Source organism: Trachinotus anak, unplaced genomic scaffold (genome assembly GCF_046630095.1).
Source record: "Trachinotus anak isolate AG129_WGS33_773 ecotype Australia unplaced genomic scaffold, CSIRO_AGI_Tana_v1 ptg000009l, whole genome shotgun sequence".
Classification (NCBI taxonomy): Eukaryota; Metazoa; Chordata; class Actinopteri; order Carangiformes; family Carangidae; genus Trachinotus; species Trachinotus anak.
This window is the reverse complement of record NW_027273860.1, coordinates 1,930,941-1,948,028: the sequence shown is the minus strand read 5'-3', so window position 1 is coordinate 1,948,028 and position 17,088 is coordinate 1,930,941. Positions and strand designations below refer to the sequence as shown.

The 17,088-nt window shown below is 41.9% G+C and overlaps 1 protein-coding gene across 3 annotated transcripts in view; it reads left to right on the top strand.

Annotated features, from left to right (window-relative positions):
* Window positions 1–1,221: 1,221 nt before the first annotated feature.
* The window catches only part of LOC139624940 (nebulin-like), a 54,088-nt gene continuing 38,221 nt past the window's right edge, over window positions 1,222–17,088 (top strand). The window contains exons 1-8 of one of the 3 annotated variants that reach the window (XM_071484377.1): window positions 1,222–1,306; window positions 4,545–4,895; window positions 5,309–5,359; window positions 11,462–11,760; window positions 12,942–13,013; window positions 15,249–15,350; window positions 15,442–15,552; window positions 15,906–16,016. In XM_071484377.1, the coding sequence (XP_071340478.1) occupies window positions 11,473–11,760; window positions 12,942–13,013; window positions 15,249–15,350; window positions 15,442–15,552; window positions 15,906–16,016 (684 nt within the window). In that variant the 5' untranslated portion in view covers window positions 1,222–1,306; window positions 4,545–4,895; window positions 5,309–5,359; window positions 11,462–11,472. Of the gene's footprint in view, window positions 1,307–4,544; window positions 5,360–11,461; window positions 11,761–12,941; window positions 13,014–15,248; window positions 15,351–15,441; window positions 15,553–15,905; window positions 16,017–17,088 lie in introns of all 3 variants that reach the window. The other 2 variants (XM_071484376.1, XM_071484378.1) reach the window with 2 other exon arrangements.

Genomic DNA, 17,088 nt, shown 5'->3' with positions numbered 1-17,088 from the left:
GTGACTGCTTTGTTGTGACATCACAAAGTTGCAGAAGTCCTGACGGCTGGTTTTAAGGCTCAGTTTCTGAATACAGGCTGTGTGCATTTCTCTGTGGACTGAGGCTTTGATACTTTCACAGCATTAATATAGAACCTAGACCTGCTTTATAATCACAAACACATGGACATCTACCTTTAGACTGGATGGAGCTTTAAAGATCACAGACTTTTTCTCTTCCTGGTCTAAACATTGGTTAGAATAAAAATCCCTTTAAAGTTTCTTGGAGGTGGAGTGTGGGAGTGTTTCCAGCCCCCGTCTCCCATCCACCCACGTCGTACTGTGGTCTCTCAGATCCAGCAGCAGCTCCATGTCCTTCGTGCTGTATGTTCCTGCAGACAAAGGCTTTGAATCCAGACTCATTGATGCTGTTTTTATGGATCATACACAGAACCAAATGTATATTTTGAGCATTAACAGGAGACCAAAAGGTCAGGTGAGATAATGAGAGTTATGGCAGGGTGTTGCTTTTTAATTTTAGACTCTGAATGGGTCATTGTTTCTGCTAATGTCATCGACCTGCTGGGTCATTAACTCAGGGAGGTTATTCTCAGCATGGAAAGGCCTCTGACATTTTTCAGGCTGCAGCCTTTGTTGTTACAGTGGACTGAACACAGAGCCAGAAAAAGGTTATGAATGGTTTACAAAGTGTTGTAACTCCTGTCAGAATGAGATCATAGCAATGTCTTTGTTTTAAACTTAAGAAGATTTATATGTATCTGGCTCGTTTCCATAAAAACAAACAGCTACAAGCTTGGTGAGTGTGAAAGTGCATTTAAGATTGAAAATTCATGAGGAGGTTGCAGAGACGTTTGGAAAAGTGAGCTGTGAAACTTGAACGTGACCTCCACAAGTTGAACATGTCAAAGTTCATCTACTGATACTAAAACCCAGGGTTTTTTAGATGATTGTTGCTACATCCTTCCAGAAAGACTGAACTGAGGGACAGGAGGAGAAAACACGAGGATGATCAGCCGTGATTTCTGCACCGGGAGTTGGTGGACAACTGTATTTCCTAGCATTCAGCCACACGTTGTTATAGCTCTTTTTCTGTGGTGATGTGATGCTGTGGTATAACTGATAAGACCTTTACCAGTTGGTGTCTGTCTCGAACCTTTGCTGTTTCTGTGTTGATGAAAAGTTGATATTTTACGTCTGTGACCCTGCTCTGTCTCTTTTCAGACATTACCCCAAGACATCGTTCACCATCGTGGCCGACACACCAGAGAACCTGAGACTGAGACAGCAGAGCGAGCTACAGAGCCAGGTAAAGACACAGAGACACACACACACACACACACACACACTGCAGGCCTCAGGTGACAGCAGGCATCATCTCCGACCTGCTTTGATCATGTCAGTGTCCCGTTGTGTTCAACCCTGTTGCTCTGGAATCAAACTGAGCAGGTTTGCGCAGTGGAACAAAAAAAAAGTAAAATATTGAGATGAGGTGGAAAAGTTGGTGTATTGATAAAAGCACCGTGTGAGTAACAGACGTTGTAATCTAATTTAAAAAATGTGTTCAAAAGGCAGTTTTTCACACACAGTTTGTTCTGTTGACATCAACCTGCTCAGATTCAAACTTTAATATCAAGTGTTTCTGTCATTTTATTTCCGACTGAATGTGAATACAAATACATGAACCACTTTACTTTACTGTGAAGTTCACAGTTTCTGTCTGACCAACATGTGATCTAAAGCATCTTTCTGGCTCATGACCCCGCCCCTCTGGTACCGCACGGAGATAAAAACAAACACTCAGGTGTGTCAGTAGAAGCTGCTCTGACAGTTCTGCTTCTTGAAGCTGAGATGAGACAATCAACCCACTGCACCTCTCTGCCATATGTCCTCATGCTGTGTGTGTGTGTGTGTGTGTGTGTGTGTGTGTGTGTGTGTGTGTGTGTGTGTGTGTGTGTGTGTGTGTCAGCCCAGCAGACCACAGTACAAAAGGACAGATGTCCACTCAGCAGTCTGCAGAAGAGAACGTGCTGTTTTTCATGCAACGTGCGTTTGTATTTGTGCGTGTTTGTGTGTGTGTGTGTGTGTTTGTGTGTCTTGCTTTGCCCTCATAAAGATCCATTTATTAGCAGTTTGTCATTTACAGAGCAGAGATTTACATGTTTGTTTGTCCTGTCCCGTCTCCCTCTGATTCTCCATCAAGCATCTTTCTTTTCTTTCTTTTAACCAAACTGGTGGAAAAAAATGGAGCGAAACTCCACCAGTCCTCCAACCAGTACAACCACATAGGTCGTTTTGTTGTTGTCTTTGTTGTCATGGTTACAATAACAACAACAAACTGCTACTGTCACATGGGAATCGAACACCGCTCTCCTGGGTCATATTCATCCATCCACCCCAACCTCCTGCTGACGTGGACTTTGTCGCTCTATAAACTACGTCACTGCACTTTTCCCTTTGCTCCTGTCACTGTTACTACGACCACTAGATGTCGCCTAGCAACAAAACCTAACTATGGGTCATAGTAACCTGCTGACAGACGACCTGTGGGCTCGTTTGTTACAGGACAGTCTCATTGCAACACCATGAACGTCTTCCTTGACAGATGTGCGCCCCCATATTATCCTCGTATTTAAACGATACCCCCTCCCCCAAAAAAAATGTCCCCCACTCCTCTGTCGTAGGGAACAACCATACACACTTTTGATTTCTGACATTGGAGCATCACCTGCTGTCCATCAGCTCCCTCTTCCTCCTCCTCCTTCTTCTCCACCAGTTAAAAGTCGCTGCAGTGACACTGGTTTTCTGCAAAAAAAAACTGAACAACATGTCAGTTTGCTTGGATTTTTCTTATTCCCACCCTCTGTAGCTACTTTCTGGTGTGTGTGTGTGTGTGTGTGTGTGTGTGTGTGTGTGTGTGTGAGGTTTAGCTCGTTAGCTCGTCATATTAGCTCAGCAGGGAGCTTACGGCTGATGAATGGGGATTTAATCTGCTTTGTGGTGAGGACGGGGACAATCACTGTGAGAGTGGAATACCAGAACACACACACACACACACACACACACACACACATGGTAACTGTCTGAGTCATACTTGTGCAGTTTACAGCCTTATGTAACTGTGTTCTGAGGCTAATGGGCTGTTAACGCTGACTGATAGACACCAGCAGGATGACATTAAAGGTAAGCGAGGTGCAGTGTTTGCTCTGAAGGTCGGACTGAGGAGCTGAGTCAGAGAGGACCGCCGGCTGCTCTGCTGCTGTGGCGGTGACGCAGCAGGAGGCTGTTTTAAATGTGGTTATAATTATTTTTAAAATCAATGTGAATCTGTTCTGGATTCGGTGAACACATCTGGATTTAATAATGTTAATTATAATTAAGAGGTGGGAATTACTTTGAATTCCTTGACACAGATTTTTCAGCTCTGGTACCAAAGTACTTTTTTCAACACTTACTTTGAGAGATATTTAACAAAGATAAAACTTCTCGAATGCATCATTTTGTATTATCCATAATATCCATAAAATCATTTTGCCTTAAAGTAAAAGAGAATAAACTGGATCAAAATCTGATAATATCTCATTAAATAATAAAAACGATGAGGATGTGTGTGTGTAAGTGCTCGATTCCAACATTTGACTCCTCTGTACTTGAGTCAGTACTGAGGTTAAATACATGGCTGTACTTCTAATGAACAGATAACCAATAATCACTCAGGTAGATTCTGTTGTGACTCGAAATAACCTTTTGTGTGACCCTGACGAGTGAACAAAGGTGAGAGATGGTGTTGGAGTCGTGTCTCTGCTCAGCCTGTGTGAGGGAGGTATCATAGAGTATTTAAAGATCTTTTCAGGCTGTGTGGAGCTGATTCTGTCTGAACGCTGAGCTGTGTAATTATTTCTGCTGTGTGGGCACATTCAGAAGTAAAATCCACCTCCAGGTGGACTCTCATGTATCATCACTGTGAGGTGAACTCTACTTATCCTGCGGATTAGTTCATGAACCAGGTTTCGACTGCAGCCTCTGACCTCTACAGATCATTCAGCTCTGTTCCTTCTGTCTGTACGATGAGGAAATGTTGGAATAAAATGCCAGTTTGAGACTTTAGACTCTGAGGTCCTGACACCATCATGAAATTACAGTTGATGATTAATTGTCATACAAATAATTATGATCTACATCTTTTTCTGTTCATTTTATATCATTATTATTATATTAGAAGCCTAATCATAGTTTACTTATACACATAAGAAATATGGTGATAACAGTCGGATAAAACTAAATATGAAATTAAAGAATGTCTTTGAGCTACCAGGCATATTGACATTTCATCGCTATATGTCGTTCACAGGTGAGAACTGCACAGGAAGCAACCTTTGCAGCCTGTGCATACAACTGATTTTTACACATTTACAGTCAGTTGGCAGTTTATTAGGAACACCTAGCTAAAGCTAATGCAGGCTAATACAACAGTTCTGCAATTTGAATGTTATTAATTCTGATTTACGGGGAATGCTCCTTTAATATCCCATGTTTCTGTCTTGCAGGTGAAGTACAAGAAGGATTTTGAGGAGAGTAAAGGTCGAGGGTTCAGCATCGTGTCCGACACTCCAGAGATGCAAAGACTCAGAAGGACTCAGGAGCAGATCAGTAACGTATGTACACACACACACACACACACACACACCATGCTCCTGTTTGTTTTGATATGTGAGTGTGTGTATGTGATGTGAAGCAGTGAAAAGTGTGACAGGGTGAACTTTGGTCAGTGAGCACGGTCTCTCTTTCTCACACACACACACACACATAAAATATCTTCATCATTGAGGCCTCCAGTTCTGCAAACATCAGCCTTTTGAAGAGGAAGAGGAAGAGGAGCTTCTTCTACGACCATCAGTGTAAGTGATACGTTTTTATTTGTTGAATTTAAAACCACTGAAGCTTATTTCAGTTGCTTTACTACAAATGATGAGATCCTCATTTTTACAGCTGTTTTGGAAAGAAGGGAGGTTAACCTGCCAACGAGGAGCATGAAAACTGTGCATTGATAAATGACAGGGTGTGAATAATGAGGAGAGCGGAGGTGAAACAGAGTCACTCTTCACCTCCGAGTGTGTGATGGTTTTAATACAGTGACCACTGACAGTTAGATTCACTGACGGAGCCTGAAGCATCGCTACTGTTGCCATGGTTACTGGAATACTTTATACATATGAAGCAGCACATGTTTATTTTAAGTGCAAACAACAGGGAAATGTTCATGTCAAGTCTGATAACGGTTTGTGTCTGTGCTGTGAGTGTGTGTGCACAGGTTGACCCGTGTGTGCTGATGACCCCGTGACCCTCAGCAGATGATGCTAAGGTAGAGTGTTTATCTGTCGCTCCTGTAGTTCTTGTCTCTTTCCCCTTTTTAAACTGTTTTTATTGGCTTTTGTGTTTGTGTTTTAGTAGCTTCAAGGGTGTTAATATGGGGGTGGAAAACAATGAGATGTAAATAAATCATTAAAGGTCCATATTTAAACTTCTCTTAAGTGTTGATCTCCATCAGAAGATATATCTGTGGTTTTAAGAACCAAAAACCATCTCAGTGCAGTTTTACATCTCCTCTCTCAGGCTTCTCTCTGGAGCTGTAGTAACAACAGGTCAGTCAGCCAATCAGAAGAGAGGATCTGAGCCTCTCTTCTGATTGGCTGACTATTTTATGAGTGATCCTTTAAAAATACAGCAGATTTCACATAAACACTTAGCGAAACCAAATCCTGCAAGGTTGGATGGTGGATCCAGGTGGGCGGGGCTTGGTGTGTGACTGAGGGTGATGACTGTTTTGTTGTGACATCACAAAGTTCCAGAAGTCCTGACGGCTGGTTTTAAGGCTCAGTGTCTGAATACAGGCTGTGTGCATTTCTCTGTGGACTGAGGCTTTGATACTTTCACAGTATTAATATAGAACCTAGACCTGCTTTATAATCACAAACGCATGGACATCTACCTTTAGACTGTGTGGAGCTTTAATGCAACAAACCATTTTAAACCTGCTCCCTCTGTTGTGTCTTTTCCCTTTGTTTTTCTCTCTCTCTCTTTACTCCTGTTCTTCTTTTCTTTCTCTGTCTGTCTCTCCTCTGCTCTCCCCCTCTCCTCCTCTCCTCTGTTTACCTGACCGAGTGATCGCATCATTCCGCTGCGTTAATACGCCACAGATTCTCCCTTCTCATTCGCCCTGCGTTAATTAATACACACACATCGCCTCACTCCCAAATGGTGTGACATTCAACAGCCCACACATTTTATTCATTTTATTACTCAGCTCTTTTCAAGGCTGACCTGGCGATGAAAGGAGAGGAGGAGGAGGGCAGGAGGAGGAAGATGTGAGGGAGGTCGAGGACTGTGAGGGAGAATAGAGAAGGGGATTTCTGTTTGCTTAAAGAGAAGCTGCACTGATCAAAAACATGAATACACTTTTATTTTGTCACAGTAAAAGGCCACTTTAAAATGTGCAGTTTTATTTTGAAAAAAAAAAAGCTCCATACAAAAGGTGGTTTGTCAGGTTGCTGGTTGTTGGACTGCTTCTCTTATTATTGGATATTGGCAGGGAGTGAATCACGCCGTCGTACACACAGACCCAGATCATCCCAGACATGCTCAGTGGGTGACATGTCTGGTGCTAGAACTGGGATGTTTTCAGCTTCCAGGAATTGTGCTCATCGCGCTGCAACATCTGTGTGACAAAAAAAAAACCATAGACCTTCAAACATTTTATCTGCACAGAATAATATTTAATTGAAATTAAAAGATCTTCTGCAGGTGTCTCATTATTTTAAATGATTTGATTTGTAAATTCGAGACTGTTTCCCAGACCGAGTGAACCAACAGTTTCACAATAAAAGGTTTCTGATCTCAAGAAAATGTTTTATCTGGATTTGGATTCATCAATATTTGAGTAAAAAAGTGAAAGCTGTTTCACGAAGTCGAAAAGCCTGAAGTGTATGTGTATGTATATGTATGTGTGTTACTTCCTCTGAGCTGCGGCTGCCAGTGAAGCTGGTTCACATCAGGACGAGATCACAGGGATTTCTCCCAGGAAAAGCTTTGTGTTTCAGAATTCATTAACAAGATCTGAGGGAGAGAGAGAAAGCTCCTGGTCAGTGAGGCAGCTTGCTTTTTTTTTTTTTACCACTTATAAAAACTGTGTCTCCCAATTTAGAAGAGAGAGATTTTTATTCTGCAGAGAGTCTTGTTTACTGTGATGCTGGGTGAGACGGTGTTGACTGCAGGCAGGAGGTGCAGCCAGGATTCAACTGGCAGGACTCAGCTGTTATTCAGGCCACTAAGCCCATGACGTGTTTAAAGACCTTATTAATTAGCCGGTGCCTGTATAAGTGAGGACTGGTCTGTTTTTATGTTTTATTGGTTTGTTTCTAAGCAGATTTGTGTGTGCAGGGAAATCAAAAGAACTGAATATCACAGAAGAGTTGGCTGTGGAGGAAAAGTTGGAGTAATAATAAAGAGGAAAAGCCTTGAAGACGTCAGCAGTTAACAAGAGCTCGTTCTGTCAGTTTACTTTCCCGCTTAGGCCGAAAAATTCCAGCTAATAAACAGCCACAGGAAGTGAAGTAGACTATAAAAGTTCCCGCTCCGGTTTTCCAGAGGCAAAGATGACCAGATTCAGAAATGACGCCGATGACATTATTGCTCATGATGACGCAGCAGCAGAGATCAAAGTCACTGTGGTTCCATGTATTTAAAGGTTACACAGGTAATCAGAACATGTTTACATGCACAGTAAACACCTGGTTACTGTAAATCTGCATGTACATGTGAAAGCATGACTTTATATTTTAAGATTTAAGGTTGCCTTTATTAGTCCCACAGTGGGGAAATGTGCAGCACTACAACAGCAAAGTGGACAGTGCAGGAGAAAAACACTTCAGAAAAAGATAAATAATAGATAAAAATATAATATGTACAACTAGATATTTACAAAATATACAACAATAGCACAGAAAGTGCAGCAGAGCAAAAATGTATCAATGAAACAAATGGAAAACCAATGTGTCTTAATTTTACTTTTCTTTTCAAAGTATATTTATTGAGTTTTGTTTGTTTGCTCAGCACAACATTGGTCCTCACAATCAGAATTAATAATAATGACAGAAATATAAGATTAAGAGAAACAAATAAATAATAATAATAATAATAATGAAAACATATTAAAACAACACTTTTGCTGCTCCTTAAGTAAAAAGTTTGACTTATTTTAATAACAGTTTTAGTCAGTGGGGGCATCGCTTTGCATTATATTGTAGTTACGCCCCTGTCTGGGACTGTAGGAAGGTTACGTGTATACATGGCCAGTAAATCTACCTTAAATCTAGAGTTGATGCTGGTGGGGCCCCTCAGATCGGGGGCCTGATCACGTCTGAGGTCACAGCCACTGTTTCAAGCGAACTGTGAATGAATTGGTTGATGAGCCTTCAGCAGTAGTTTGGTTTCTTCCTCCTCTGTCGTTCATCGAGGCTTCGCAGCATCTTTCTGTTTCCCTCTCCCTGTACAACTTTCTGAAGCTGCTGATGTTTCATGATGTTTGACTCTCACTGTCCTGGTTCAGATGTTTCTGTTTTATCTCAGTCCATCTGACCTGCTTCCACTTCAGTCATCCATTTCCTACATTTCCCAGAATGCCCAGAATGAGTAAAATCAGCTTTCCTTTGGTCGCTGGAGCTCATTCATTTTTTTTTATCTGTGTTTATCTCTTTTTATTTGAGGCGTACGTGTGTTTATGAACGTCATGTAAATAGTGTAGCTGCGTTGTGCTGTAGTTGTGTTGACCTGTGATCTGTTGGTGTGTGCGCTGTAGCAGTGGATTATCATTTGGCTCAGGGACAGTCAGATCTGTTTATCTCTGCAGCCATCTGACACCCTGATCCCACTGCCAGACGACCTGCTGCCTCTCGCTCTCGTACTGGCCAATCACTGGTCTTTACAGTCACGGGATATGGGACCTGAAGTGACCAATCCCATGCAGAGGATATGCCTTTCTCTTTCAACCCTGTTAGTGTGTCGCTCTACACCTCAGGAACGTGACATGAAGATACAGACAGACGAGTCTCTCTGACCTTTTTTAAAGAATATCTGAATAATTATCACTAACGAACCACAGCAGCCACATTTTAGGCTGCAAACTATAAAACAGTTTGTTGTTATCTCCCTGCTGAAGCAGCAGCTTCACATCTTCAAAGGATAAAGCATTTTTATGCAGGAAGTTGACATTGTGTTTTTTATACTGATGCATTGCCTGAGTGAAACAAACAAATAAATAAGTTAAATAAATAAAGGAGGAAGTTGTAGACGTAACTTTAAAAACAGATGAAGTTGTTGGATGCCTCATTAAATTTCTGTTTATGCCCCTGTTTTGACATTAAAATTGTATTTGAGGTTTATGTGTTTTTAATGTGTCTCCTCTTAAACTAAAGTTGTTAAAGTGGAAAGAAAAACACTGATGAGACTGTAGCGTCCCACAGAGATCAATTAAAACAGAAAATCAACAAAATTTACACCGGACCTCAAGTTTGAATTTGAAAAACTGTCCAGAAAAAAGTGATATTTCAAATTTTATACCTTTACATTAAAAAAAGGAACAAAACAACAACATGTGACTGCAAATAGTTCTTGACTCTGATCCTTAGATCCTGCAGCTTGATGCATCACTGTATAATGATCTTACACGTGAACTTTACTCTGACTTCATTCAGAGCTTGATCCTGAACCATGACCTCAAACTAACCCGTTAAAGATGTGAAAGCTGTATGGAATCATAGTGATGTTAATGAACTTTGGGTTAATGTGTAGTTGTGTTAGTAGGACTGGTGTGTGTGTGTGTGTGTGTGTGTGTAGTGGTACATTCCTTCCAGTGTAGGACACTCACCTCCAACCCCTCGACCCCTCAACCTACACACACTTGAACAAACATAGACAACAGTGACACATTCATACAGTATGTTCCCCCCAGCCTTTGTTTCAGTACCATACACACACACACACACACACACACACACACACACACTGCGCCCAACACTGGCACAGTGATTGAGACGAAGGGCACAGTGGTGATAAGGTCTTGAGTAGAGGGCTAAATGTGGAAGTTGAAGTGATAAGGAGTACCCAACGAACCGACGCCCAGGAGACGGGAGACAGTCGGAGACTCCACCAGACAGTTCAGTCGCTTATCGGTTCATATTTTAAATTTAAGGTAAAACAAGAGGATGAAAGGTTGACGAAGAATCAGAGAAACTGAAAGAGTATCCGAGACATCCAGAGGCAGACCGGGAGACCACGACATTGAAGAAGTCTGGAACCTGGAAGGAAAGCCTGGCTACGATATTCAGAAGCAGCGAGTGAGAAATTAACCAAGAAGCTGAAAGACTGACCAAGACAAAACCAAGAGGAAAAGTTATCAAGGGAACGACCACAGATTGGACAAGGTGAGTGCAACATCGAGCAAACTGTCTGCAAGACCAGGACTCAGCTAACAAGCTAACAAAGGGCCTGGGCCTTAGAAGACCATTCAGGGAAGGTTTGTAAAAGCCAGAAAGTCTGAAACATTCAGAGGTGACAGCTGATGGGCTGAACAAGACCTTCAAGGATCTGAAAGGAAGAACCAGATGAACTGAACGTGGTGAATGATGTAGCTGAAGAGGTGACCTTGACATGTAGGAGATCACATGGCGACCGTGACTTTGCAGAAGCCATTAGCAGGCGAAGCCGTCAACATGAAGTCGATCATAATGTGGAGGCTCTTACACATGGACCCACTCATCACAGCATTTACTTTCCTGCAGCTGTGACTACGTGCTGGCACGTGTACTGACGGGGGATGGGCCCACCGAGCTCTTTGTCGTCCAGAGACGCTATGGTCACGTTAGAGCGACGTTAGCTCCCTCAGTCATGTTTATCTCTGTATTTCTACCTCACAGTCATCGTCACAGAAGATTAAATAGTTGGCCTCCATGATAACCGTCCAGTGTGGTTAGCTCGGCCTATCTACACCAAAGCCATGCTAACCATGCTAACCATGATGACTGTCCATCTGTCCTGCACCCACCCCACTACTTCTACGTCATCACGTGCAGCCGGCTTCACACTTACCTCTTACCTTTTTTTTTTTCTTAAATAAAGAAGGTCATCACAGCAGAAATCGAGTCAATGTTTTTTATAGTTTTGCTCCACTTTGTTTTTCTGTGTTTGCAAATGTTCTTTATAATCTGTTAAATTATTCCTGAAACGAATTTATGTTTTTATAGACTTTTATGTCGTCACCTCTGTTGTTTCCCCTTTTATGATCCAGCTCCTGTTTTTATGTGACCTTGATTTTATTGCCCTCTCTGGCAAGTTTCTTTTTAATGGGTTTGTAAGTGTTACATAAATTTAAAAATTGCATTAAACTGAAACTTCAACACTCTGTCCTCAGAAGTGACTGACATGGAGGAAGAGGAGGTGCCTGCTGCTCCGGTGTCGGATGGAGACATTGAAAATGTTGTGACAGTGAAGAGAGAGGAAGAAGAGTCTTTCCAGGAGACGGTGGTGACGACGGTGACGACTCTGACCACGGTTGTTGACACGACCACAGGAGGGACGGACGTAGAGGTGGAGGAGGAGGCTCAAACTGATAAAATATCAGAGCAGGAGGAGGGAAATCAGGCAGAGATGGAGGGAAGAGAGGAAGTGGAGGGTAGAAGAAGAAAGTCGTTGGGGCCTTGGGAATCAGAGGTAAGAAGTTTGGAGTCTGGAACTTTTAAAATTCAACATAAACAAACTAAAGTGAAAAGTTCAGCTTCAGATACCAGGACACTGGCAACAAACTACACAAAAGAAAATCATGAAGTAAAATCAGCAAAAACACAGACCTGCAGATCCTGAGGAATATGTTCAGTCCGTCCCGCTTGTTTTTATGTCAGAAACCAGGTAATTAATTTTTTTATCTCTTAGATTAAACTAGATTTCCTGCTCATTGGATATTTTTTGGAAACTCAAGAGATGAAAAAAGTTTCAACAATCAAATATCTGTCTCAGCTTTTTAGATTCAGAAGCTGAGTTTAGTTTAAAAAAGAGAAACGTTCTCACCGTTCTCTGCTGTTAAATCCCTTCAGTGGAAGATTAGATGTTTTCAGCCAAAGTTCTGACTGAATCTGCACTTTACAGGTTAAATTACAAACAGCAGACACACAACAGTGATTTCATGAGTTCAGCTGACCACAGATCTTCTCTGTATGAAGTAGTTTTTTATTGTGAAAACACACGATGTTCTGAGTCCTGTTCGCTGCTGAACGTCTTTGAGGATTTTACTGTTCTTTGATGAAGACTGCTGAGAGGCAGGTTTAGAGACCGAGACCCCCCCCCCATCCCCCCCCCCCCATCCTCACCACCCTCCCCTCAGCCCCAACTGCGAGTCTTTGTATTGACCTTGGCGTGGGACATCGCCTGGCACTGCAGGTTTTCATAAGAGCTTAGAGAGGATTAGTGAAACTACAAATGAAAAAGTGCCATTATTAGCCTTTGATAGTGGGATTTTAGGGACTGAATCCGGCCCGTTACGAGAGGAGAGGGATTAACGGTGCATGAATTAGGAAAGTTTCCCCCTGGTTGACTCACAGGTCTGTCTCAGTATTGTCAGTGGAGTCAGACGGATAATTCACTTTGTCAATATTGTTCTGTAATTACCAGTTTTAGTCTGGGGTCCAGGAGGGAGCTGTAAGATCCCATCCTGGTTTAGAGGCCATTACACAGCCTGTGGTCTGTGAGGAAACACTGGAAACTCATATGTTTGGCTTGAAAACTATTTCATATAGAGTAACAGCACAGAATACAGAATATAATTTTATTATACATATGTTCGCCTGAAACGCTCAAGCTGCTCAAACTCTGATTCTCATGTACACGTGTGTTTTCAGGCCTCCTCTGACATAAAGCCTCCGCTGCCAGATCCAGCGTTTAACAGGAGGTGCAGCTTGATCGTCAGTGATGTAAGTTCATCAAGTGTTCGTTCAGTTCGTTATTTTAATGTCACTGCTCGTGGTTGGAGACTGCAGTCCAGCTGGCGGCTCTGTGAGGCTGCACGATTTTCGAGGTAAGTGCTAAGACGCTGAAAGTGCAGGTGAGGCTGATGGGGAGAGCTGAAGGTCATGAAATGAAATGTTGTCCTGGTGCTAAATATAAAGTCAGAGGATGAGCACAGTTGTTCCAGTTCATCCTGAGGGGAACATGGACGTCAGAATACGTCCCAACATGTTGAGATATTTCCCCCAGTACAGCAAAGGTCAGCAGCTGGTGAAGGTGTCTAGGTCTGAGAGAGAATCCTCTGGGAACCATGAATGTAACCGTGAAGGCTTTGATCTAATAGTAGAGATATTTCAGTCTGGACCCGGAGTGATGGAGCGACCAACAAACAGACCCACGTCTTCGTCTGCAGGGCCGTGCTGCTCGCCAGGCTGAAGCTCATGAGTCAAACTGACGTGATCACGGATCAGAAATCTGCTGCAGTTTTCTTTAAACTCATGAATAAAACTGTTTCTGACACCACCCTCTTCCTCCGCCTCTGCCGGTACGAACCGAACGCGGCGTTGCCATTGGTAACCATCCCTCCACAGATCCTGTGTCGGGCCTTTGTTCAGCACAGAGGGAATTTATACTCAAAGAGAAACTACCACCTTTTGACTGGTGCAGCGGCGGTTTGGAGCAGATATGTGGCGGAGAAGCGGTGAATGAGGGTGAATGTTGTTGTAGGATGTGGGAGGGTGAGATATCGATTCCCCCGGTGTGAGTCAAACTTGGCAGCTCGGCTGTTTGCAACAGCAGTGACTCATCAGCTACAGTGTGAAGCCGCTTTATGAAAGCGTCTTCACTTCATCCTCCCAGCTGCTGTCGCTCTCTGTAACCTGCCGTCGAACCTCAGTGATGCATCACGTGCAGGAGGAGAGCACCTTGAGAAGAGACACACTCACAACACGTGGTCACACTCTGTTGTGCAGGCGGTTTTGTGCGTTCACTAGTTTCTCTCTCTTGTGAAATTCCCAAAACTTATGGTGGAGCTCTGCAGGGACCACAATCCTAAAGCCTGATCCACCAATCAGAGAGGTTGCTGTTACCATGGAGACATTAACTGCATGAAAGTTGTGTTTATGGCAGCGTGAGAGGAGGGAACCAGCTTTAGAATATAACAGACAGTAACATATAATAAACACTGTACTATATTATCAATATTTATAACAGTTTTGATATTAATTTTTAATAAAACATATAATATATTTGTGTTGATGTGGTGCAAGCCTGTTTCCTCTCACAGATCGGCAGCGACAGCCTCTGATTTGTGGATTAATTCCATTTTTCTCCCGGGTCTCTCCAGAAAATCTGTCATCCTGTTGTTTGACCAAACGTCCAATCAGACTGAGCCAAGCACCAGGCTGTGGCACATGTTCAGTATAAAGTTCAGTCCTTCAGTGCTTGTCTGTCCTGTATGAACAACACATGCTGAGCTAACGTTCAGTTTTTATTAAAAATGATCTTGATACAAGGCAATGATTATGTTCATTATGAGGGAAACATGTAAAATTATTATATTTCTATACAATTCTACATTAATATTTTCTCTTTTTCTTTCAATAAAATAAAAATTCACTATTTTTTAAAGAAGAAAAACTCGATTATCGTTCATTGTCATCATTAGGTTTCAACATTTTGTTTTCCGGGCATAGCTTTAGCTTTAAGTGCTGCTGCAAAGATCAACTTAAACTAACTCAAGCCTGATCAATACAGATGATTTAATGCTATTGATTCCATTTGTTGCACCATAAAAAAATAATTATTTCCTTTTATGATCCAAAACGGTTTGTAGTTTCAGTTTTTAACTACACAAATGTGTCATTTAACGTGAATCACGTAATCTACTGCAAAATGTAGTTCACTGCTCCTCCATACGAACGAGGTAAAACACACACGTATATTCTGGTACAGTCAAACCTTCATTTCTCATGTTTTAATTATGAGTGCTGCATGTTTCACTCCTGATATTTATACATGTTTTAAATGTATTAGAGATAATATAGCAGCAGTGTTTACTGTTGCTCTGTGAGCCTGAAACTCTGCAAAACAGCTAAGACTCCTCCTGGGAATGGAGCCGGAGTGCAGCAGAAGTTCACATAACACAAACAAACACACGCACCCACCCACACACACGCACTGATGTCTTCTCCTCCCTGCAGGTGAAGTATAAGGAGGACTTTGAGAAGATGAAAGGCCAGAGTCTGTTTGTTCCTGGAGCTGAACTCATTCATGCCAAGAACATCAGCGCTGTGATATCTGAGGTCTGAGCACACAGGCACTACATGGCTGTTGATTTACACTTGTGAGGACCTTCGATGACATATTCTCTGCTGAAATGTGTCACTGTTTCAGTCCAAGTACAAGGAGGAGGGGAAGAAGGAGGCTTCGGTGTCTCTGTACTCCATCCTGCCGGAGACTCCGGAGACGCAACGCGCCCGAGAAGCTTCAGAGCTGCAGAGCAAGGTGGGTCAACTTCAGCACGGCAACGTTTGGTCAGTTTGTGAAATGGTGAAAATGTAGACTCAAATACCAGGAGCCAGCAGCATGCTCAAGATGCAGAGAATTTAAAGTAATTAAAAAAGACCAGGAGGTAAAAAAAAAGACTTTTCCTTTCAAGCCTGATTCATCTTACCCACTAACAACCAAGACTTTCATTAGTTAGTGTCTCCAGATACTGTAAGTTCTGCTTCTAAGGTCCATCAAGCACAAAGAGGAATGTTTTATTATCTTCTAAATGATGTAGCTATAATGATAAAATGATTTTAATGATGGTTGATCATAAAGCGCTGAACAAGTTTTGTTTGTTTGTTTTTCAGATTAAATACAAAGGAAACGTGAAGACTGAGATCTCCTCCTCTCTTTATTCTCTGCTGCCAGAAACCACAGAGACTCAGTTTGTCAAAGAGCTGACTGAGATACTGAGTGAGGTCAGGCTGGGAGGATGATGATGGAGGGATGAATGCTAGATGGATGGATGGAGGATAGATGGATGAATAGATGGGTGAATGGATAGATGGGTTATTATGGTTTAATAGATGGGAACATGGAAGAATAAATGAATGAATGGATGGATGGATGAAAGGACTGATGGATAAATGGACGGCTAGAAGATGAACGGATAGATGGATAAATACAAGGATGATGGATAAATTCATGCATAGACAGATGGATGGATGGATGGAGGATGGTTTATGATGCAGATGAATAAATAGAAAGATAAATGATGGTGAATGGATGAATTACTGAATGGACATAAATTAATGATATAATGGATGGATGAATAGAAGAATGAATGGATGCTGGTTATATCATGTATGATAAATGGATGGATGGCTAGACAGACAGACAGATGGATGAATTAATGTATTGCATAAGAATGGGTGAATGGGTGATGATTTGATGACTGGGCAGACAGATTGATAGATGGATGGGTGATTGTGGGTGGATGAGTAACAGATGGAGCGATGGTTGAACAGATTGAGGAAGGATGGATCAATAGCCAGCTGGATGGATGGATGAACAGATGGATACTGATACTCGAGTGGATGAATGAATGAATGGATGGATGGAAAGATTGATAGATAAATGGAAGGTTAGAAGATGAATGGATGAATTGATGGATAATGGATGTATGGATTGATAAATGGATGGACCAATGGATAAAGGTACGAATAATTGGATGGATGGATGGATGGATGGATGGATGGATGAATGGAGTAAGAAAAAAATGAATGAACAGATGGAGACTGATAGTCATGTGGATGAATGAATGGATGGATGGAGAGATTGATCAATAAATGGAAGGTTAAAGGATGATTGGATGAATTGATGGATGATGGGTTGATAAATGGATGGATGAATGGATGAACGGTGCCTTCGTTTAATTAATATGAACAGAAAATTGAATTGTCTTTTGTGTAGATGCAGCAAAAATAAACAAAAATACAAGTTTAATGTCACAAGAATTAACACAGTGGTTAATTCTGTAAATAGGCAAAT